This window comes from Micropterus salmoides, unplaced genomic scaffold (genome assembly GCF_014851395.1).
Source record: "Micropterus salmoides isolate LMB-PRFRI ecotype aquatic unplaced genomic scaffold, ASM1485139v1 Ms_hic_scaffold_2874, whole genome shotgun sequence".
Taxonomy (NCBI): domain Eukaryota; kingdom Metazoa; phylum Chordata; class Actinopteri; order Centrarchiformes; family Centrarchidae; genus Micropterus; species Micropterus salmoides.
In genome coordinates, this window is record NW_024042122.1 from 24,419 (window position 1) to 48,109 (window position 23,691).

Sequence of the window (23,691 nt, forward strand, 5' to 3'; positions counted from 1 at the left end):
ACTACAGGATGCTGATGGAATTCCTACCAACTTATTGCTCATTCCTTAACCCAGTTGAGGAGTTCTACTCAGCATGGAGGTGGAAAGTTTACGGTCACCAGCCACAGACTCAGATGACCCAGCTGGCTGCAATGGATGCAGCATGTGAGGACATCACAGCAGACGCCTGCAGAGGTTGGATAAGACATTTGAAAAGATTCTTTCCACGCTGTGTTGCAAGAGAACAGGGACGTGCACAGGAATTTTGAAGGGCAGTTGCTCTGACCTGAAAAAGGCACTAAACACAGTATCCAAATGTATTAACAATATAAATGTCACCAAAATACATATGAGAAAAGAGTTCCTTATATTATTGTTTATTGTTTTTTTAATCATTATTATTATTTTTTTTTTCCTTTTTTTTTTTATTTGAAAATAAATAATCTAGATTGAATTGACAGATGGGGAAAACTCGCTTCTAATAAAATATTAAATAAAAAAACGCTTAGATTTCGGAAAAAAATACAATCCTTTTTTAACCTTTTGGCTTCCCGTACATTCAGTTGCGCTTCTAGCTCGTATTCACTTCTGTTGGTACGTATCACGTATGGTAACTGGGCAAAACTACGCATGATTTGTTGTAGTATGATTGCATAAAGGAAGGAAACAGGAATTCCGGTAGGGAACAGAATCGACTGACGTGCAGGCAGCGCTGCAGCAGTGCAGCCACTTAAACAGAGTTTGCCCTTCCCCTACTGACTTTCACTTTCGGTGCCCGAATGGAAGTGAATGAGGCTTTGCGATCGCGATTATTTTTTTTTTTTTTTTTTTTTCTCGGAAGGGCGAGTCGGAAGGGCAACTTGAGTCAGGAAAGGCAAACGGGCAGTTGCCCGGGCAACCAGAGCAACCCCCCTGTGCACGTCCCTGCAAGAGAAGATATCCGTTGTGACGTAGACGAGAATCTGTGGCCCAACAGACAGGACCGTCAGGAGGTGTAGAAAGACTGCACTGTAATACCACAAACGGTGTTGCCTTACAGTTCTGCCTAAGGGGCGATTTCCATGTTTACAATTCTAATTTTGTAATTTAGGTTTTCTGTTGTGCTATGCAGTGCTGTTGTCTTTCTTTTCTGTACTTTTAGTTTTTGTAAAACAATGACATGCTTTGTCAAAACTGTAAATTACAATACAATCAGTAAAAGCTTAACTGTAAATCCTGTGCAGTCTCTTGCAATGTCTTACTTTGTACTGTTGAAATTATAGTAACATGCCATACAGAAAAAGTGCAGCCTTGTGCATTTACACATCATTAACACCTTAGCTGTAGTTATATCAGACAACATTGACAACATGACTAAACATTCTGACTATCTTGTTCATAAACAAGACACAAGGACTTGTCATTCTGATGGCACTGACATGCTCAATGACATAAAGATTTGCTTTTGAGAGATAGACTAAGGATTTACAGGCTTTTGCAGGTAATCCACTGTGTTGTGCTGTTTGTTCGATATGTTTTGAGAAATGCACTTACTGTTTTGTAAATGTTAGAGATGATTCAAGAAATGTACCAAAGCGAGTGAGAAAAACTGTAATGGTGGAAAAAGTAATGATCTTTACTTAAGTAGAAGTAATATAGCAGTGTAGAAATACTCTGTACAAGTAAAAGTCCTGCATTCAGATTTATACCTAAGTAAAAGAACAAAAGTATTTGCATCAAAATATATCTAAAGTACCAAAGGTTAAAATACTCATTATGCCCAATGGCCAATTTCAGAATAATGTTAAATCAAACTTTAATTAGTGATGCATTAATATGTGTCACACTGTTGGCGTGTCTGTTCTGCTTTGTTCTTTTTAGTTTTTTTGTCAGTCATGTTATTTATAGTTTTTTTTAGTATCTGTCTTATAGTATGTTGGGTTTAGGGTTCTGTCCTGTCTATTGCCCTGTGTCCAGTATCTGTTATATAGTTAGTCTGTGTTTTGAGTTTCAGTCATTTCTTGTGTCTAGTTTACTCTGTGTGTTTGTGCTGGTTTTTGTGTCTGTGTGTCTGGTTGTGGGGTTATGATCTGTTTAGTTCATTATGATTTTGATCTTTCTGCTTTAGTCTCTGTGTAGCCTTGTTTATTATTTTATTCATCCACATCTTTAAGTTTACTTAGTATGTGTGTTGTATTTTAGGATTAGCTCTGTGTCTTAGCTCCTCGTTCTGTGTCTCGGTTCATGTCTTAGTGTTTAGTGTTCAGTAACCTGTGTTGTGTCTGTTATCGCAGTAATCCCTCTGCATGTCAATCTCTCTGTTTTCCCCTGCTCTCTCTCTGCCTGCCTGTGTCTCGTTAGTTTCATGTCCCTCACCTGTGTACTTCCTCCCAGCTTGTTAACCCTGTGTGTATATATCCTTGCTTGTTTCCCTCAGTCGTGTGTATACGCTCTGTCCCTCATTGTCATGGTTGTAGTTTGCGCTGTCTTGTCATGTTACCTGCCTGTTCCCTTTAAGTTCCTGGTATTTTGGATTACACTCGTTCTGGATTTTCTGTTGGTTTTCTATGTTCATTTTTGGATTAGTCTCAGCCACTCTGCCAGGAAGTGTGCTCGCCTTTTGTTTGTTTATGGAATAAACCCCTTTTTGAACTGTACCTCCTCTGCTCTGCGTCCTGCATTTGGGTCCACCACCCTGCTTACCCTTCTCAACCATCACAATCCTGACAATATGAGAGCCATTAATGCTGCAGCTGGTAAGGGGGAGCTAATTAGTCACTCACCAAATGCAGCTAAAGTTGAAGGACAGATGCAGCAAGTGGTGAATACACCAGCAGCAGCAATACAAGAACAGGCTAGTGTTATTTCAGATTTAATCAGAAAGTGGTCCGGAGCTGATGTAATTGGAGGCACACTCAGGACATAAACCTCTATCTCTTGTGATAAAGTAATAATAGTGGACTCTATATCTAACTATAAACCTAGCAGGCTTTCTAAGTTCCTGCGACCTGCTGATTGGTAAGTAGTCCCGAGAGGCAAACATGTGCAGAGGGTTCTTACAGCAGTACAGAACATCAAAACACTGGAACAGCACATGAAATTCCTTTTTTTAAACATACGCTACTGCTTTTAAAATGTGTGTTTGTTGTTGATTTATTAGGGCTTTATTTCCAAAAACAGCTGCCTGATGCAGTTGGAAACAAGGTCGGTGAGAGCAGTGAGAGTGAACCAAGTTGATCACCAAAAATCTTAACAATCCCCTGAAATATGCTAAAAAGTACTCGATAGAGTGTAAGGGAGCTGCAGAGCTGGGTGATAATTCTCTGTGAGTTCATCACTTTGAGTGACACCTTTCACATTATACATCAGTCGTTTGATCTATTATTGATCTAAATACATTGATTAGTGCAAGTTTAAGGTCAACTGCCCACTTATTGGTATGATAATGTATTTGTTTGTAAGTACACAGACTCTTATAAATATAGAGGTAATTTCATGTTGCTAAGAGACTGGAGTTTTGTCAGTTTTAAAGTCTGATATGATTTAATTCATAGCTTGATTTGGTTCTCCAAAACTGTCCAGCAAATTGTTAGACCATGAATTATGTTTCAGTTCATATGAGAGTTATCTTATAAATCTCTTCTTCATATAAAAGTCTAACTTTGTATTTTTCCTGATAGTGAAGCTGGTTAAAGTACTGTGCTGGTTCTGCTTAGCACTTGTGGATTTTTTTTATAGATATTTTCTGAACTTTTGAAGGTCACAGGAAAGACACATGACATATCACAAACGGAGAGATATTTCCGTACAAAGCATGTATTGTTCACTTTAGAAGTAGATTATTCATTAACCAACGTGTGCTAGCTAACAACTATAGGGATAGTGGGAATCTTTAAGCTTCTGTGCTGTTTTTATGACATACTGTTATTAGAAACAGACACAGGAGAGAGGAGGAGCGAGATGATATTCAAAGGCATAATCGAGCTGAAACAGACTGGAGTGGGAATCTGAACGAACCTGCATAGATACCAACAAAAAAACCCTAAAAGATTGGCAATTGGCAAACCAGAAAGACAACTTTTCAGCAGCTGGTTGGTAGAATCAGGATTACTTATAGAACGAGAAGAACAATCAGGGACGCAAATAAAAGAGGAACAGTGCATTTAATAGTGAGTTGTAGTTGAAGAAATGCTGTCCAAGGTTATCTCAGCCCTATATTTGGCGCTGTGGGTCAGCTCTTGTGCCGTTATGTCGGCTGAGGACCCGTACATGACCAGAGCTCTGAAGCTGATGTCTGAGACCCCGCTCATTGATGGGTAAGTGAAATGTCTTTTAAGTGTAATGGGCTTTACATGATGGTTATGTTGTTGTCTGCTGTTTGCTATATGAGCAACAACAGCAGACATTTTACATTCTACTCTCATACTTAAAGCTCACTTCTAGAAGTAATTTCTAGTGCCAATGAAGCAGTTAATCACTCAGCACCCCTGTAACGAGAGACTCTGCATCAGAGGTGGGTCAAAAGTTGCAAAGAAAAGTCCCGCACACTGTCTAACTCTCCCTATGTAACACCATTTTCCTGATGAAGGTCGAGCACTGAAACATTTTTGCTAGTTAGACAGTGTGTGGGACTTGCTGTAGTGCCACTCAAGCAAAAGAAGCAGTTGTCCTTTCTGCTGTCAAATCACAGTTAATGACAAATATGGGCAAACTCTACTTTCTGATTTCAGCCATAATGACCTGCCTTGGCAACTTCTAAAGAAATTCAACAATGAGCTCAACAAAGTGGATCTTTACAAACTCGAAACAACACAAACCAACATCCCTAAGATCAAGGAGGGACGGCTGGGAGCGCAGGTATATCAGAATGTCCTGGGAAGTGGGAAATTAAAGGAAACTATGATTTTAAGTCCAATTTTCAAATGTGCTTCACAGATGCCATTTTACAAATTTTTAACATAGATAATATTGAAATTAATAAATTGTGTCATATCATTGAGAGGTGTAAATCATGAGCAATCGTGACTTTTAAGTAACAACATCCTTATTTTCACTATTAATGAAACATCATGGGATGACACTGATTGCTTGAAATTTAAGCCACAGAGCTGAGAAAAAAAAGTTGTACCAAAGTTATTTTCATTAGTATCTGTTTATTCTCCGTGTTATTACTCAAATTGGATTAAACTTTTCAGTCAACCTCATTTTAAATCACACATTCACTGACCTCCCAGCCCCAAGCGTGGACAACAAAATTCAAATTTTTTATCTTCAATTTAAGAGGCTTTCCTCATGCAGCTGACAGTGGTAACTAAACACATTCACATTTCTGAGGTATTTGTATTTTACCTGAGTAGATCCATTTTATGCTACTTTATCCTTCACTACTTCACACACAAAATATTATTCTGTACTCCTTAGGTTCTTTGTAGATAAATATTTTACATATACAGCTAAAGGTTAATGTTGGCCTTATGGTCATGTGAGAATAAACTTGTTTTGTCTTGCTCTTAGAGGACAGAGATTAGACACTGACATCACTATGGGAGCTTGAACTGGTGTACACAAATAAAAAACAGTGTTCACAGTTACGTCAATTTCAGCTTTATTTCAATACATTTATGTTTCTGTTCGGTAGATTCATTCAGTCACAACTGGCCACAGCAACTGCTGGCTTCATTTAACCTTACATTTGACTTCATATAAAATGATTCAAATCAGTTCTACGCAGTATACAAGTACAATACAATTATAAATATTTAATAAAAGGGAAAAAGAACTGTTTACTGTGTGTATTTCCATTTTACCTTTTGTAATGCAGCCATTCCCCAGGTATCTCTTGTAAAAAATTAGGTTATGTAAGCAAAGCACACACACAAAAAAGTGACGTGGAGCGTAGCAACTTCCTAAACCTTCCCTGCTGATAATTCATACATTATTTTTTGTTTCTCTTTCAGTTCTGGTCAGCCTATGTTCCCTGTGACACTCAGTACAAAGATGCTGTCAGACAAACACTGGAGCAGATAGATGTGATTCACAGGATGTGTCAAAAATACCCAGAAATCTTCATGTTTGCCACCAGTAGGCAAGGTGAGACGTTTACCTGTGCTAGTAATATCAGAGACATTAAAAAAAATAGTGCCACTTATATTTTGTTTGTCTCTGCTTCCTGGCTGAATCACACATCATCTCTCATGTCTGCACAGACATTGTGGCGGCCTTCAGAATGAACAAGACAGCCAGTTTGATTGGGGTGGAGGGAGGTCACTCCATCGACAGCAGTCTGGGCACCCTGCGCACTATGTACCTGCTCGGGGTCCGCTACCTCACACTCACACACTCCTGCAACACACCCTGGTAAGAGCCCACAAACACAGAGAGAAAAATACAGGTGACCCTCATACAAGAATCACAAAGTGCGTGTTCGGGTGTGTGCTCATAGGAGGGTATTTGTCCCTGAGCCAGCTGTAGAGGAAGTATCCAGATCCCACACTGTAAAAATACTCCAATATAAGTTAAAGTCCTACATAAAAAAATGTTATTTAAAGGTTCAGTGTGTAATATTTAGGGGAATCCATTGAGAGAAATCGTTAAAACATTAAATCCATAACTTTGTTTTAGTGGTATAAAAAGACCTTACATGATGAACTGTTTATTACCTTAGAATGAGCCATTTCTGTCTACATATACCGTGGGTCCTATTACATGGATGTCGCCATGTTGCACTGCCATGTTTCTACAGTAGCCCAAATGGCTCTTCAGAGTGCGTTTCGTCACTACGTTGAATACGTACGAAGAAGAAGAGGAAGAAGAATAAATAACTTTAGTAGTAGTAGTAGCAGAATCTTTTCTCCCTCCTTAAAACTTTACTGCAAAAAGAGAAATAAAGTGTACATGGGACATGAAGAACTATACAGAACTTTGATTTGTGCAAAATCACGTGTTGCATATACATATTTTGTAATATAGTTGTAACGGTTAGTTTGCTGTCCATGTAGAGTGAACTAGATGTCTGCGTGTTGTTTATATGCTCTGATAATGCCAATCCAACACATCTTTGTAGTAGCGTCCATGTTGATTCCAGATTCTGACTTCACATGAACACACACTGAAGTCAGAAGAACGAATTCACAACTCGGGAAATGGGACCATCCAAGGAGCACGTGAATGCACTGTGAGCCACTGGTTGCAATTTGCAATCCTCACCACTAGATGCCACTAAAACTTACACACTGAACCTTTAAGTAAATGTCTGTGAGTATTATTATAAGGAAGATATACTTCAAGTTTCAAAAGTAAAAGTATCCAGTGCAGGAAAATGTCTGTGATCGATATATATCATTAGGTTATTATTATTCATGCATTAATGTGTTTTATTGTGTGTGTGTGTAAAGCAGCATCTCATTGTGGTAGTTGATTGAGGTAGAGCTAATTTTAAACTATTTTATATAGGGCTGCAACTAATGATTATTTTCATTATTTCATTACCTCCAAATTATTCAGTTTACTGATACTTAAGACAAGAAAAAAAAAAGGCTGCAAATCCTGACTTTTGAGAAGCTGGAACTATTAAATGTTTTGTACTTTTGTATGAAAAGTGAATGAATGAATCAAGACGATTAATCAGGTGTCAAAATAGTTAAAATTTTCTGTTGAACTTACTAAACTTATATACAAATAATTTCAGCTCTGATCAAGTCTACTACTACTCAGTTTCTAATCTGTGTGGTGTGTTCCAATCAGACGTCATGGTCGGTTAGATATCAGATAGTGTTGTGGGGAGTACGGGGGATTCCTGCAGGCCTGCTGTGTGCACCATGCAGAAGTATCAGATTCTCTGCTTTTATTTGCTTTAACTGGCTAAATTAATTGTAACTATAGGTGGCTGTGAACTATACTTAAGCAAATGAAAGCATGTCTCACTCACACCTCCTAAACTGTATCTGTGTATATTTTTTTTCACCTGCCTATTGTTAACTACTTTGGTCTGTATGAGTTTATGTACTTGTAACTTACCCAATGCAAACACAGTATGTGGTCTTTGAAAATCCAAATTTACTTGGGAATAAAGTCTACTACTTAAATGTAGTTTCCTGGTTAGAGACAACATCACTGATTATTCTTCGGTAAAACCTACAAATCAAATCTAATTTAATCATTTGGTTTTTTCCCCACTTGTCAGGGCAGATAACTGGCTTGTGGACACTGGATCAGAGCCATCTCAACACAATGGCCTATCTCCGTTTGGAAAGGTCAGTTTACAAGCAGGGATGGGCAAATTATACTTTTAAAGTGTAATAAGTTACAGATTGATACTTTAATGTTGGTTTACTCCCAATGGAGTTTATTCAACTTCAGTTTATTACAGATGTGACCAAACATTACTTCCAAGTTGTATAAAACCCAAAATATCTGTTCTGTCACAATTTTTCTAGTAAAAGTGTGTCGTAGCATAAGAATAAATACATATATAAAAAGAATTACCGATCCAATATAGATACATGTACCTAGGTATATGTAAAAATACATACAAAGTAATATTTGTATTTTATGCTGCATTTATCATCCTACTAGATAGAGTGTCTATAAAAAGTATTCAGGTCTCATGTTTTATTGTCTTCCAACATTGAATGAAAGTAGATTTAATGTGTGTTTTTATGCTGAGTCCACCACTTTAGGCTATATATAGATCATATAACAATCATAGTGCTTGCCTACAACAGCAACTAATTTTGGAAATGAACCGTCTGGGGATGCTGATCGACCTGGCTCATGTGACCGTAACAGTGATGAACCAAGTGCTGAACATGTCTAAAGCTCCGGTCATCTTCAGCCACTCTTCCGCCTATGGCATCTGTCCACACAAGAGGAATGTCCCTGATGAAGTCCTGCAGAGAGTGGTGAGAGTGTGTGTGTGTGTCTGCGTGTGTGGTTGGGGTTCAAGGCTAAGAATACAGAAAGTGGAGGGAAAGTGAAAGAAGCAGCAAGGCAGTAACAAGGCTGAAGAGTATGGAAAAAGGTATACTAGTCAGAGCATTCAGATACTTTACTTAAGTAAAAGTACCAGTATGACAATTAAAATAACATCCTTACAAGTAAAAGTCCTGCATTCAGTTTTGCTCCAGTAAACGTATTTTCTCATTATTCAGAAATATGGCCCCTGTGTGTGATATATTATATATTACACTATTAGAACACTAATACGGAGGCAGTAATGTGTAAGTAGTATTTCACTGTAGCTGATTGAGGTGAAGCTTGTTTTAGCTACTTTATGCAGTTAGGTAATTTAGTCCAGTGGTTCCCAACCTAGGCTTCAGGGCCTGCTCACAGGGTGACAAGATAAATATCAATCTTTGCTTTTTTGTGAAATATTAGATCTTTTAACCCTTTTTGGGCCTTGAACAATTATTAAAATGAAACAATCCGAGAAGCTTAGAAGGGACATGTTTCTTTTCAACAACTCAGACACCGAAATTCTAACAAGGGGCCCCAACTAGACAGCTTTTTGTGTAAGGGTTCACAGGCCAAAAAGGTTGGGGAAAATTGGTTTAACTGACAACAATATATTGCACTTTATAAGCTTATTTGTTTATGTCAAAGTTTAATGTGAAAAGCAGCTACTGGTAATAACTTGACTTGTGCTTGACTAAATGTTACTGAGCTACTTTCCACCACTGATGTTAGATGGGATTTGGATATAAAGAAGAAGAAATCAGAAGACAATAAACAGCCAGCCTATTGAAGCTGTTAAGCCCTTTGAAAACATATCCTGCCTTTTGCTGCTCCCAGAGAACAGAACAGGCCTGTAAATGGCTTGTCACTAAAGGGTTGAAAGCGGTAAATCAACACATTGTGTCTAGTTCAAATGATTCCTTCATAATGGCAGTTCCCGGTTTAAGTCAATAAAACTATAAACATGGAGGTTATTGTGCAGTATTGTAAAATAAAAAACAGATAAAGCAGCTCAGTTATAACCAGCAGACAGGCAATACAAGAGATAAGAAAGCAGAGGTCAATACCATGGTGTACTTGGATTGCTGAGAGTCAGAATTCTTTCCCAGACTAACCAAGCAGAAATGATGCAGTGTCTCGTACCATTCTATAGATCTGAGTTTCTGGGTCAGTAAGTGTTTCCCTGCCCTGTCTGTCTCGCCAGAATGAAACGGGTGGAATCGTCATGGTGAACTTCTACAATGACTATGTGAAATGCGACAAGACGGCGAGCATCTCAGATGTAGCTGGTAAACTGCTGTTATGACACCTACTGTAAACTTGGTTAATTATGAACATTTATTGTTCTTTCAGTGTTCATCCACTTTATTCTCACAATAACCACTTTCATCCTAGATCATTTTGACTATATAAAGAAAGTGGCCGGGGTGGGCATCATTGGCTTTGGGGGAGATTATGATGGGGTTAATAGGTGAGTATAAAACATTCAAATGTTAACTTGAAACTGCCCACAACAACTGGAAAGCTGTGATGAAATAGTAAAAGACAATTAATTACTAAAGTGATTAAAGGTAACTGAATTACAATCATATTTCCCTGTCAGACTACCAGAGGGTCTGGAGGACGTGTCCAAGGTGCCCAAAGTTGTGGCTGAACTGCTGAGGAGAGGATGGACTGATGAGGAGGTCAAAGCTGCTCTGGGAAACAACCTGCTTCGTGTACTAGAAGAGGTTGAGGGGGTGAGGAACACTTTCTGCTATCACTTCAAGCACCATGCGATAATACCAGACTGCTGCTTTGCATTGCATATTTGCGCAGCACCATTGACTTTATTTCTTGACTTTTTCCTCTAAGGGGAAGTTTACACAACCAGATCAGTTTACTAGTTGCAGGACACACTACTCTTCCTGGAAATATAGCATAACTCACTCTTGTACTTTCTGTGGTGGCTGCAGAAATGTAAAGTAAAACCAAAAAGACATAAAGCAGATCAGTTAAAAGCAGTAAAAACTGTTGTATACAGAGGTGCATTCAAATACGCAGAGGTACTGATATGGAGATTAAATACTGATAAGTCATAAAAGTTAACACGGTCAAATTGTATCTTTTTATAATGGTGCTTTGGTAGCAGGTGGATCCAGTGACTGAATGCACACACCTGTCAGCCTGTGTTTCTGTCAGATGCCTGACAAGTCTTCTCTTTGTGTCAGGTCCGTGACAGTCTGAAAGGCGTGAGTCCAGATGATGTTCTTATTCCATATGATGAGGTGAAGAACTCATGTAGGATGAGCTACGGTTACAGAAACGCTGGAGCTGTCCATTCACTTAGTGCACTGGCCCTTCTGCTCACTCTGGCTCTCCAGGCTCTTATAGCATTAACAGCTTTATAGCTTTTTGTACCTGCTGGTATGTACGTCAAGAGTTGGTCCATGAATACTAATAAAATGGGAAACCCTCTGTTTTAATTGTCTGGATGTTTTCCAAATTCCTCTAAGCATTGACAGAAATACTGAATAGTTTCAGTTTATTGTTTTTTTGTTTTTACAGCTCATTGTCTGCAGGTTAACTTTACTAAAAATGACCAGAAAACAGTACCTTACAACAGCGTTACAGTTACGACGACAAAGACAGCAGCACAATGATCATCATGTCATACCAAGTTGAGTTTATTCAACTCATTTGGCTGTTTAATCCCACCAATAAGACTGACAGAGGATGATGTAGGCAAATGTTAAGTGTGTGATAATGATGTATGAACAGAGTCAAATGAGTATAATTTAAATGCGCAGACAAAAATTTTCCTCAACATCAATATAGTGACATTTTTGCAGGACATAGAACAGTACATATCCATATTTTCAAGAGTAGCGCACCATCTAGTGTTCTGAGTGGGTAACGCCCAATAGATGTAAAACATCCTTGTGGCTTCTTAACTTCAATTTTGGTGAATTGCAGATTTAATATATTTAGCAAATTAAGTGCTCCATTTTTAGATTTTGATTTAGCTCTGTGATGAAGTGATTGCCTGATGGTCAAGTTAATATTTCTTAGTTCCTAAGGCTTCATTTCGCAAGTACATAGGCAAACAAAAAGTCTATGGAAACAGAGTTCCAACATAACAAATGTTAACATGTTTCTCTGACCAACTGCAGGACCTTCAATCAATACAAAAGCACCTTGGTTTGCTCAATGAATTAAAATTATAAATTGACGGCCTGCACATTAAACTATTATTATACAGTGAAATCTCCTGAAGGCCGATCAAGTGGTGTGTTTTTCTCCTAGTATACACACCCACGCGCACACACACACACACACACACACACACACACACACACACACACACACACACACACACACAGCAGCCTTGAATAGTTCAGTATCCTTTCTTTAACAGTGTCACAAGATTTAAAAGCATTATCAAGTAGAATTGTCCTTACCATTTAAAATTAATTAGGAAAAAGAAGATTTCTGTTGTATCAGGCAGTCAAAAAATATCTAATGCTCTTCATTTCCTGTCCTGTTAAATTCTGAAGCATTGAAACCAGTGATATTAATTTTAACTAATATAACAACGACACAATTCATAATCACTACAAGACAGAGTAGGGATTAACCTTGTGTCTGCCAGCTACAGTGGTCAGGGCATTTGCAAATTGAGAAAAAAAAAAAAAGCACCTTTTAAATAATTTTGTAACCTTATAAAGTGGTTTATAGATTGGACAGATTCACTATCCTCTTGCTGGTAATATGGTATTATTTTTTCCACTCATATCACAGCCCATCATTTGGCCAAATACTTAAGTTAAATATTTGGATTAACAAGGTTTGCTAGAGGACCGGTGCATCATTTAGCGCCCTCATGTGTGCTTTTGCAAGTATAACACAAGACTTTACAACAATGGTTTGAACCAGTCTTGTGTGTCTTGGTGCTTCTTCTCAGCTCTGAGGCACTGCTGGTGAATCAGACGGACAGACCTAATGAAAATTACATGGGTTACTAATAAATGGACAAAAGGGCTGCTGCTCACATGATCCACAGCAGCTGCACGGTTGAGTGAGCTCCTCTTGTGAAACTGGTGTATCACAATTTGGACTGAATGCGTCCACACAGAGGAGCAGCATGACCTTGACTGCACTCCATTTTAGAAAAAAAAAAAGGTTTGGATAACACTTTAGCAAAAGATGGCCATTGTTTTTCAGTGCATCACCTGAATCCATGAGAAAAAGCAACCACACATAGTAACGGCTTCAAGTGTAAAAAACAGGAACAGACTGATATAATGCTGGAAATTGACAAATTTTGAGCCATCACTCTAAAGTGCACTGCATCCAAACCGAGGTCGGTTCTTTAGTTGAGTTATGACCTGTCAGTGACTCAGATAATAATGGAGATGGGGATGGGGATGAGAAGGGTCTGTTAGGTTAAGATATATCCTCTGTCAGTGTCCCATTCTCTTGTCCCTGTGCTGGACTGTCCGACAGCAGAGGGGCATGACTTGGCGCAGTGATCCTGTAAGGCAAATTATCCGTAATTAACATCCTCCTGGTGGCAGAGACCAAGCGGGAATAGTTATCAGGGTTGTACTCCGACAAAGGGGGCCGGGTGCACAGTAACGGCAGGCTGTCCCTGTTGGGCCGTGCCAGGAAGAGTGGAGGCCGGCGCTGGCTCTCGCCCTCCTTCAGGGAGTCTGGGAGTGTCTTGCGTTTGCTTTCAGGTAGGAGCATTATGCAGAGAACGGAAAGGACGGCAAAGGAAGCGAAGATGACATGGTGGAGGAAGTAGCCGCCGTTATTCTGTAGCTCCATTAGGGAGGAGGCGGCCATGCCAACACAACCCGTTGCCAGCACCAGGCCAAGACAACCACCTCTGATAGAGAGAGGAAAGAGTGGCAGGAAAAAGAGAACAAAAATCATTTTCTGTATCTCTATACTTTTCAATTTCCCTACCCTCTCAAGCCTATTTGTTCCTCCAGAACACATAAATCTTTGAAAATAGTTTTATTTTTAAAGGCTAGGCACTGTAAATTTTATTAAATGTTACTCAAACAGTAGTGAACATGATTATTTTTACAAGGGGATTAATACACATTCAAAACATGCTATATCATTTTTGGTCTCTTTATGGGATTTGTTGACAACAAGAAAAATATATCGACAGCCTCGTCACTTTCGTCAAGACGACAGACACTTACCGGACCACAGTGGGCATCACCTCACAGGCAAAGAACATGCTGAGCATGGCGAGAGCCTGAGAGAACAGCAGACCCACGACAGAGAGTACCAACACCAGGCCACCATGTAGGTCTGACACATAAAAAGAACAACAGACTAACTTCTTAATCTTAATCTAACCGCAGTACCATTTACAGCAGAGAGAATCAACATTTTCTGGTGTGAGACATTTGTCAGAGTATGAAATCAAAAAAATCTGTTTTTATCTAATTATTTTTTGCTTTCTACTACAAAATATGTTGTTGAGTTGATTGTGGAACTTCTCCATCGTCATTTCGCTCATTTCTGTTTCCACTTCAAGGAACACAATTACATTAGTGATCCAATTAACTTTGAAATAATCAGATATCTATCTATCTATCTATCTATCTATCTGGAAACGCACTCATTAGTTCAAGTTAAATCAATGAACTTACTGTACTGGTTTTCACTGTCACTTTCCAATTAACATGTTAGACAATGGAAAATGTATGTCACCTGTCAAAAAGAAGTCTTAACATAAAGATGTAATTTCTTTTAACCACTTCCACTGTTTGGAGGTAGTTAAAACAACAAAAATGGCTCATCATTGGCAGAAGCCATAACAGAAAATGGCAGAGGTTGATAGAGGATTAAGTTTGACGCCCAAAGGTTATCAAAGTAAAATAATATTGTAAACAAAATACGTGGATGTAACGTACACTGAGTGAGGGCCAGCAGCAGCAGCGATGACAGTCCAGTGATGATGGCAGAGAGCAGAAGCATACCACGCCGACCAAAGTGATCGACAGTCAAGCAGATGAAGATGCACGCCAATGCTCCAGTTATCACTCGGAGAAAGTAGCTAAAGTAGAAGTTGGTGGAATAACTATGCAGGTTTCTGGTGAAACAGTACTGGATGCCTGTTCCAATGAACCTGGAGGAGGGACATGAGAGTTAAGACCATACACATCTATAATACCAAAACACACTGCTTGTCACTTTTATTATGAAACAGAGACTTCAGGGGTTAAATCAATGAAGTGCAATTGACATCCCTTTTCACACAGAATAAAAACTCACAGCGTGAAGCTGAGGATGAGGCAGTTCTTCCAGATAACACGAGTCCTACGCAGCTCCAGAACTGACAAATACCTTGGCTGCCAGTCTTCTCCGTATGCTGAATCTATCTCTGTAAACAGAAAAACTAAAGAATTCAACGTATCCCTGAAGATGCAAAGGTTTTTGGGCTATGTATAACTGAGCAGGGTTTAATGAAGGGTTCAAATTTGTTACAAATCCTACTAATGGCTGCAATATTACAATTGTAATGAATCAATGAGCTCAAGCAACACATCACAACTCCAAAAGCCCAAATTAAAGGAGACATCATGTAATAGCCCCATTAACGCAATATGTCTTTTCAACTCATCCTACAATCTCTTTAAGGTGTAATATGTAGTTTTCAGCAGCCACTAGAGGTGCAGTTTTTTAGATTGCAACCAGGTGTGTACTTGTACGTGTTCTCAACAGTAACAGAGAAAACAGGCGTGTGGTTCGTTTCTAAGTGAGGTTACAGTCCGCTGACAAGGAAGTAAAAGTGATTTATTAATAAGTCATTTCATTGAAAAATTACACATAGCCCCTAAAGAGTAACTTAACACCCCCTGAAAATCTTGTTTTTGATGACCATGAGTGGTTTGACTTTTCCCCTTGCTGTGCAGGTATACTCCAGGACACAGTATGATCACTGTTGGGTGTGGTTACAGGTTCAACAGAGCACATTTCTGACCAGGCCCAACCACACTTATCAGTGATGTTGGGAGAGGACAGCAAAACACATCTTTTTCAGTCTTTAAACTACTTACATGTCAAGTTTTCTAGCACTGACATGTTAACGTAAAAATGTATTGAAACTGTACTGTACAATAATAAATAATAAAAAAATTTTACAGAAAGAGGGTTACGCTGCAGTATATACACAGAAATGAGATGTATGCAACCCCAACCTTTTCTCTTGAATCACTGTACAATACAGAATTGGGAATTGCTTAAACTTGAAAGAAACATGCATTCAGCAGAACTAACATGCTCTAATGTCATTTCAGGCTCAGGTCATTTCTGCATTCACTTAAAACAGAGCAAGAAATGTTATAATCTCCACAACAGATGAATTTGAAAATCATTACAGCAGTCAAGTTTAGAGGTTTGTCAAGGCACAACCTAGGACAGTGGTTTGCACAGGGCGAAACTTGTCGAGCAAACAAGAACGACTTAGATTAGAGCTGAAACAATAAATTGATTAGTCAGAAAATGAATCCGCAACTATTTTGATAAATCGATTAAGTTTTTAATTTTTCCTAGCAACAATGCCACTAATTTATTGGTCATAGTTTTTTTGTTAGGATTTTCTGCTTTTATGTTTTTTATGGATTTATGTGGGAACAATAAACTAACAAGTGGTCTAATGATAGCAAGGATATGGGTATTTAAGTTACTCTGACAAAACAACATGTAAAGTACAGGATGGATGGAATTTTGATAGAAAAGAAAAACAGGGATTTCATGTTGATCAAATCCAAAATATGACAGGGCCCATCATGCTTTGAGTTCACTGTAAATGTAGGATGAGAGCCTTGTGTCTTTTTTTGGAACAGTTTAGAATTGTTTTAAACTTTTCCCATTAAAAAACCCCCACCTTGAAACCAGTTTTTGTCAGTGTGTGCATACACAAGCTTTTGTGTGAGTGCGCGTGTGTGTATACCTGACAGCAGGGTTTCAGCGGGGTAGATTTCTTCTCGCAGACAAACACCGTTCCTGGTGGAGAATTCCTGGAGGCTCCTCTTCACCTGAGAGATCTGAGCTGTGGCCAGCAGCCAGCGAGGGGACTCAGGAAACACTGATGCACAGCTGAGGAAAACCAACTGCGTTATCATACCTCAGAGAGACACAGAGCCCAAACATTCTCTGTATCATCAACACAGATGGTGAAAAGATAAAGACATGCACAAAATGCGTGTTTTGTTCCTGATACAAGGAAGAGAAGACAAGAATATATAAAAGGTTGTCACTGTCATATCGCTTTATCACTGACATTTAGAAGGCATGGCATACCTGTGGTTTCATTCATAGTCTTGTAAGTTGCCCGGATATTTTACATCCTTAGTTGAGTTCAGAGCCAATACCCATGACTACAGAGCACAGTATTTGTAAGCTTGATAAGTTCCTCTTACAAACTCAAGACACCTTACTAAGGGAAGCAGACTGAAGTTAAAGACACTCATTCTGAGGACTTTTATGGCTGTACTTGCTGATATGTAATACTTGTGAACGTTGTGTGTGTGATAAATGCTTTGTGTGGCTGAATTTTCTTGTTGTGATGTTTTATATTTGTAAGTTGTCCTCAGGTCTCTCTTGTAAAAGCAACCTCGGTCTCAAAGAGACTTCCTGAACAAGCAACTAAACCAACTCTGAGTGGCGGATTTAATTTATTCTAACATGTGGCTACACGTAATTTCAGGTGAAGCTGTTAGAAGGTGTGAGCTTTACACAAGAGCAACTCCTAAAAGATCAAACATATCAAACTGTCAAAACTGGAGACTGGTATAATGAGCACCACTGTGAAATGATAAACTGCCCTTAACGCTTCCAATGCACCCCACATATTATCACCTGACTCACCACCAATAGGAGAGCAGCAGGAGCAGAGGCAAAGTGGCCACAGCCTGTAGTACGGGCCAGTCGCGGCACAGAACAGCGATGCCTGGCAACAGCAGCTCTGCGAACACGCCGAAGAAGCCGCTGACCATGGCAACCATGAGACGATGGGAAGGGTCACACAGCTCCAACCCTGAGGGGAGATGAAAGATAGAGATCAAATCACAGCTGAAGCACAACTAACACATCTGTCCAAAACCAATCCATTGCCTGTCAGGACATGGATTCCTTAGCACATGAGGCTACAGGCTGTATGTGTTTTTATTGGATGGATTCAACCTTCAAGTAAACACAGGTTATGTGTATGGTTGGTAACACTAATAAAGGCATCTGCTTTTTTCATATTATGACATTTTGTGATTTACATCCCACCCGCCTACACAACAATCTGCCAACTGTTATTTTGATTTTTTTTCTCCCCCCAGGAGGACAGAACAGTCCAATTCAAGAACTACTGTAGAAGTGTCTGTACTAGTACTCTCTTTTTAATTATTTGGAAACAAACAGTAACAACAAGATTAAACATATATCTAACATCATAAGTAGATAATAAGAAATAACAAAAAAAGGCATTCAAGATCCTTTTTCTCATTTTCAAATGAATGGCATTATTGTGTGGAAAACCAACCTCTTGGGATAATTACAATAAGCAAATATATTAAATTCATGTATTTTACCCAGTTCCCAAGTGCCAACTTTTTACCAAACCTCAGCTACAATAAACTCCCATATTTCAAATTGTAACTCTGACATTCACGCTAGCCTTACAAAACAATGTGAACCAGATTTTAACCCCTTGAAGCCTGAATTTATTAGCAATTATATAGGAAAATATATTATTTTAATTTTCATTTGCTTTCAAGCTGATGCCAAATTAAGTGGAGATTGTTATCGTCTATAGAACAAAGGATAGATAAAAATTCAGGTACATTTACATTTCATTCATTTAGCTGACGCTTTTATCCAAAGCGACATACAATTGCTATTTATGGTCGCACGACTCTGGAGCAACTAGAGGTTAAGTGTCTTGCTCAGGGACATGTTGGCGGACGTGTCACATTGGTGAGTTGAACCCGGGTCTCTCACACCAACGGCATGCTTCTTATCCACTGCCCCATCACCACCCCCCTATGATGTAATAATTATGCAAATTAGCGAAAAAAGGCAAAACAAGAAATCCGTACTTGCAAAAGGTTCCCAGGTACGTATTGAATATGCATAAACTAGCATTGGGGGAATACATCCGAGCAGCAGCAGTCTTGAATGGAAGCAGTGTGATGTGAATTTGCGACAATCTGCGTTAAGGGGGTAATACATCCTCTGGAATAAAACTAAAAACATAACCCAAGCGCTTGATTTCAGTGAATTCCATGTGCTTAAACTCATACTGTTTCAAAATGGATCCATAAGATAGAAAATCACATTTTCCAGTATTTTATTTTAACTCTTTCCTGCTCACGATAAAAACATAACATTGTAATTACTTAATTGACAAGCTGTTGAACGTGCAATCTTCGCATTAAGTTGGATCCTCACTTTTCCACACCTTGCTAATGTTAAAATGCTGTTACAAATGTTAGTTACAAACATCTTTATAACAGACTGAAGATAAAGTTATGTGCCCTGTAATGCCAGAACATTTCTTATAGCTGATTTTTACACATAACATGTAACTGTTACCTTCTCATTCTGAGCGAAAGAGTTACATTAACCAAAAAAGTAGTAGCCTATTCGCTTGCTAAGGAAGTTACGTCTCACGTTGGGGACCCTTATTTCTACCCATTGGCGCTCAGACCTAGGGTCCCCAAACAGGAGTCTTGCAAAAACTCAACAATTAAATGTCCTATAATGTGAAATCCATCCTCCCTTTCTTTTTGCTACAACCTCCTTGCAGTGTGTTTGCTAGTATAAAGCAAACAAAATAAAATAAAAAAAAAAAGAATGCAAAGCTCAACAAGCTAGATAAAGCTGCTAGGAGATAAAGAATGGATGTAAACATGTTTGGGAGTCTGTCAAGCTGTGTGAGTTTCTGCTGAACTTTCACCCCCTTCCTCCCAGAGCTCTGGTTCACTTTCTACTACCTCCCTTTCGAGGTGGGGGGAGATGCTGAGTTCCTGCTCACTTCCTGGCCTTCGGCTCTGTCCTGCTAGTGTTTTCTCCTTTGTGTGGAGGAGCAGCGCTGGCAGGACATCACTGAGAACCATTTCTCTCAGGCCCTCATCCCGCCCATCAGCGTCACCTTAAACAAATAAATCTGGACTCAATCTGGCCCTGACCTCACAGGAATGTGGGAGTACGTACGTATGTCAAAAACAGCAAAAAGTGTATGTGTATACCAGATGAGACCACTTTAACACTGCACTACCTAGTACCACATCCTCTCATGCAGTATTGTGTACCGTTTCTACAAACGCTAATGTGAATTACATACCTATGCTCTTGTATAAGACAGTTACAGAAAGAAAACACACTGAATGTGATACATTATGGATTCCCAACCAGCCACAGGGATCTCATCATAGATCAACTCATGCTTAAGTAGGGGCACTAAAGATTCATCACAGATGGGTTGATCACCAGTGATCCCCTAAAGGAGAACAGCTGAGAGGTAGAAGTAAAGAGAAACCAACCAGCTGCCTGTTGTCAGTCACAGCTCAGCACAACACACTTTAGTTCATCATCAGCTGAAATTCTCCCACAACCCACGCAAAAGATGGGCATGTCCACATATTTCATTTTAGCAGATCAATTTGCATTACTCTACTCAAAACTACAGTATATTTCTCAGCATTAACCATTCAATGCATTAACATTCTGTAATTACGTACGTTTATAGTGGCTTTCTATGTTGGTGGCAGGGGCCGCCATTCTTGCACTGGATTCAAATAGCCTTTAAACATACACAGGACTCACAGGAAACAATTAAGCATGTAATCCAGTGTTACCTACATTTTGCTTTGTAAAACTACTTGTGCCATGTGCACCATACAATCAGATGGTGTTTCCAATTACTACTGACAGAATAATTATTAAAATGACATGACTAATTGGCTGCGCTGGAAACAGACAGTTGCTCTTCTGTTACATTTCTCATAAAGTAGCTGCTCAAGGAGTGTTTGCTGTAACTCTAAACCACCAAGTGTTCATTGTATTTTCTTTGCAGGTGTGAGTATCTCATCCATTTCCTATGTGCATTGCATCAGAGAAGAGCTCTATGATTGTGAAATGATACTTAATTCTGCTGCAATGTGACCAGCGAGCAAATCTGTTCACTATATATTAATATGTGCTAATAAAGCTCACTGGACAGACACACCACTGTTATAAATTGTCTAATAATTCAATACAGTAGTATTTGTTTTTATTTTATTGTATAAAGAATAACCTAATGCCTTAGTGGTACAGTTTTTTGGCTCCAGGTCTGTGTATTGGAGCCTCCAGTATTTAGTCCCAGTTAAATGCAGTCAACGTCCTGAGAGGTCTGATAATCAGACCGAACTGCCATTTTTTAAATTGTTGTACAAATCGGAGATGTGGGTGTTGATTCTAAGGTCTGGAGCCAGTATAGAGATGACAAATAGTCTCAGGCTTTATGCAGTTAGGTACACTGGAACAGAAGTGAGAAATAAGACAAAGCAGCAGTAGTAGTTGCTGTGCCAATTTTAAATTTGGTTGGGCTGTCCATAACCAAATACCTTAGAAGGATGAATCTCCAAAAGCTCTACTTTTCAGCTCTACCAAGTTTGTGACTGGACAACCGTGTGTTTTAGAGTTTATTCATTCAACAGGGGGAGTTATGTGTAACTAAATGTGTTCTGTGCTTCCACTGTATGTTTCTAGTATCTTAATATAATAAACTGCTATTCATCTGACTCGTGGATGTGATCTGATGAAGGTAATGATTATTCTTTGTTATCAGAAGCTGAATGGAGGAAAGATACAGATATAGATCTTGTTGCAAATTCACAAAAAACATCCAGTGGGGAGGAGATGTGTGATTACAGATAACCTCCGGAACATTATGCGGTTAAATGGATCTATAACATCCCTTAACATAATATACTGTTAAGAAAAACATAACTTTATTTCATGTAAGTAGAGGTTACAGAGCACACAAGATCTTTTTTAATAGATGTGCCTATTCAATCTTTGATGCCATAATTAAAAAGTATGTTTGGTTTTGCCACTGATGCTGAGGACAATTTCAAGGTAAAATACAGTTAAACTGAATATAAATCTTTCATCTTGTAGCTAAACCTGATAAATCCTACCATGAGAACAAACAAGAACTATTACAAAATGTAAGAGGGAGATATTAATCTCACTGGTGGTATAACAAAGATACTGTACAGTCTTCTATCACCTGGAAAGACAATAAAACAATTCCCTTGCCTTTCACTAGTAAATAATTGTAGCATATACATTAAACTGACTTTTAACTGTAATTATATTGCCTTGACTTTCAGCCATCAGATATAAAAGCATAAAGTCTGATTTGTGCTTAAACATATAAAGATAAGATGGTAGTATAAAGATAGGCAGGATTTATTATTTGCTTCTGTAAGGTCACAATTGGACTTTTCTTATCTTTGACTGATAAGATGGTTAGCTGGGTCAAAAGGCTTGCATTGTGGCATTTTTATTCAGTTTAGCTCACAATCTGAATACTTTGTTTTGACTGCATAAATCAGTCAAACAAACTGTTACTACTGACTGTGCAGCTGCTGGCAGTCTGCTCAAACACAAACTCAAGAACCTACATGTATGCAACCAGCATTTTATTTTACCCTGGGAATCACAAGACCACGATTAACAACATTAACATTATGTAACATTTACATAACATTAGATATTCTGCAAGAGGAATTATACATATTATCACAATATTTTGGCTAAACAATGGCTGCAGAAAATCCTTAATACAAGATAAATCCAAATTTACTCAACCATCAGTTGGTGAGAGAAGGCTTTAATACTGAGGCCAAGAACATGTGGGGTTTAACATAATAACAAACAGCAGCATATCTTGAACTGTGTCACTATTCTCTATTTTATTTACTCATCTGCCTCTCATCTAGCTCAAGTTGCTTTGCAACTTCATGTAATTTTTTGGGGATATATATAAAAACTAAACATCTGCATAAACACAGTGCCAGCCAACAAAATGCAGGATCCAAAAGTGTTCTCTAAAATAACAACAGAAGTGAGTAGGGGAGGAAGCGGAGGTTGTTATTTTTAAAATCCACCAGAGAAGTCGCTTACTGAATAAGGCTGCAGGAAACATAACTGTTGGATAAGTGGGACAATGCTTAAATGCGCGTGCAGGATACTCACGAGCAATGTACGAGGATACAAATACCCCAGCGAGCATGGAGCCCTGAGAGAGGCGCAGCAGCAGAAACACCACCGCACTGTTGGACAAACACACGGCCACCCCTAATAGACTGGACAGACTGATGGAGAGGACGAAACAGCGCCGACGACCCAACCTAAAAACACACGTGCACAGTAACATTGCTATCATCTTTCAATCAAGTACATACAGTAAGTGAAATTATGGACAATTATGGAAAAATGCCTCCTGCCTCTTAAACTAGCAATCTGAACAACTGCAACAAGATTTAGCAAGTTAGCTCCTGTTTGCTAGAGCAACAACAATGAAATTCTGAGTTTATGATCTAGCTGCTACTGTAAATAAATCCAGAACATAATACAACACGCTTATTTATTTAGCATAACAAGGCTGCACATGCTACTACCTAGCTGGCTAACTAGCTAGGTGTGAGATAGTTAAAGGCAGCAGCAAATGCTAGCTGGTAAATTTAGAGTTACCTTGGCAGTGTTTTGATTCTAAAGATGATGTCTTTCTCT

The 23,691-nt window shown here is 38.8% G+C and overlaps 2 protein-coding genes across 2 annotated transcripts; one reads left to right on the forward strand and one right to left on the reverse strand.

Moving 5' to 3' along the window:
* The first annotated feature begins 3,465 nt into the window (after positions 1-3,465).
* Positions 3,466-11,375, forward strand: LOC119882067 (dipeptidase 1-like). The gene is made up of 10 exons (XM_038692082.1): positions 3,466-4,274; positions 4,689-4,815; positions 5,916-6,048; positions 6,165-6,315; positions 8,141-8,210; positions 8,682-8,858; positions 10,115-10,199; positions 10,306-10,381; positions 10,514-10,649; positions 11,121-11,375. The coding sequence occupies exons 1-10, from the start codon at positions 4,147-4,149 to the stop codon at positions 11,298-11,300; spliced, it is 1,263 nt and encodes a 420-aa protein (XP_038548010.1). The 5' UTR covers positions 3,466-4,146; the 3' UTR covers positions 11,301-11,375.
* Positions 11,376-11,417: 42 nt separating this feature from the next.
* On the reverse strand, positions 11,418-23,309 carry LOC119882066 (putative solute carrier family 22 member 31; the record flags this gene model as incomplete). Its single annotated transcript, XM_038692080.1, is given in 7 exon segments — positions 11,418-13,780; positions 14,106-14,217; positions 14,826-15,040; positions 15,187-15,295; positions 16,868-17,013; positions 17,785-17,953; positions 23,155-23,309. Coding segments are annotated over 7 exon segments (1,351 nt in total), but the record flags the coding sequence as incomplete, so codon positions are not given.
* Between the last annotated feature and the right edge of the window lie 382 nt (positions 23,310-23,691).

Bases quoted from the DNA above. Each gene is read 5' to 3' on its own strand.
- LOC119882067 (XM_038692082.1), top strand. From the start codon at position 4,147: ATGCTGTCCAAGGTTATCTCAGCCCTATATTTGGCGCTGTGGGTCAGC. The intron at 10,200-10,305 runs GTAAACTGCTGT...CTTTCATCCTAG, and splicing joins GAGCATCTCAGATGTAGCTG to ATCATTTTGACTATATAAAG. The intron at 10,650-11,120 runs GTGAGGAACACT...TCTTTGTGTCAG, and splicing joins TACTAGAAGAGGTTGAGGGG to GTCCGTGACAGTCTGAAAGG.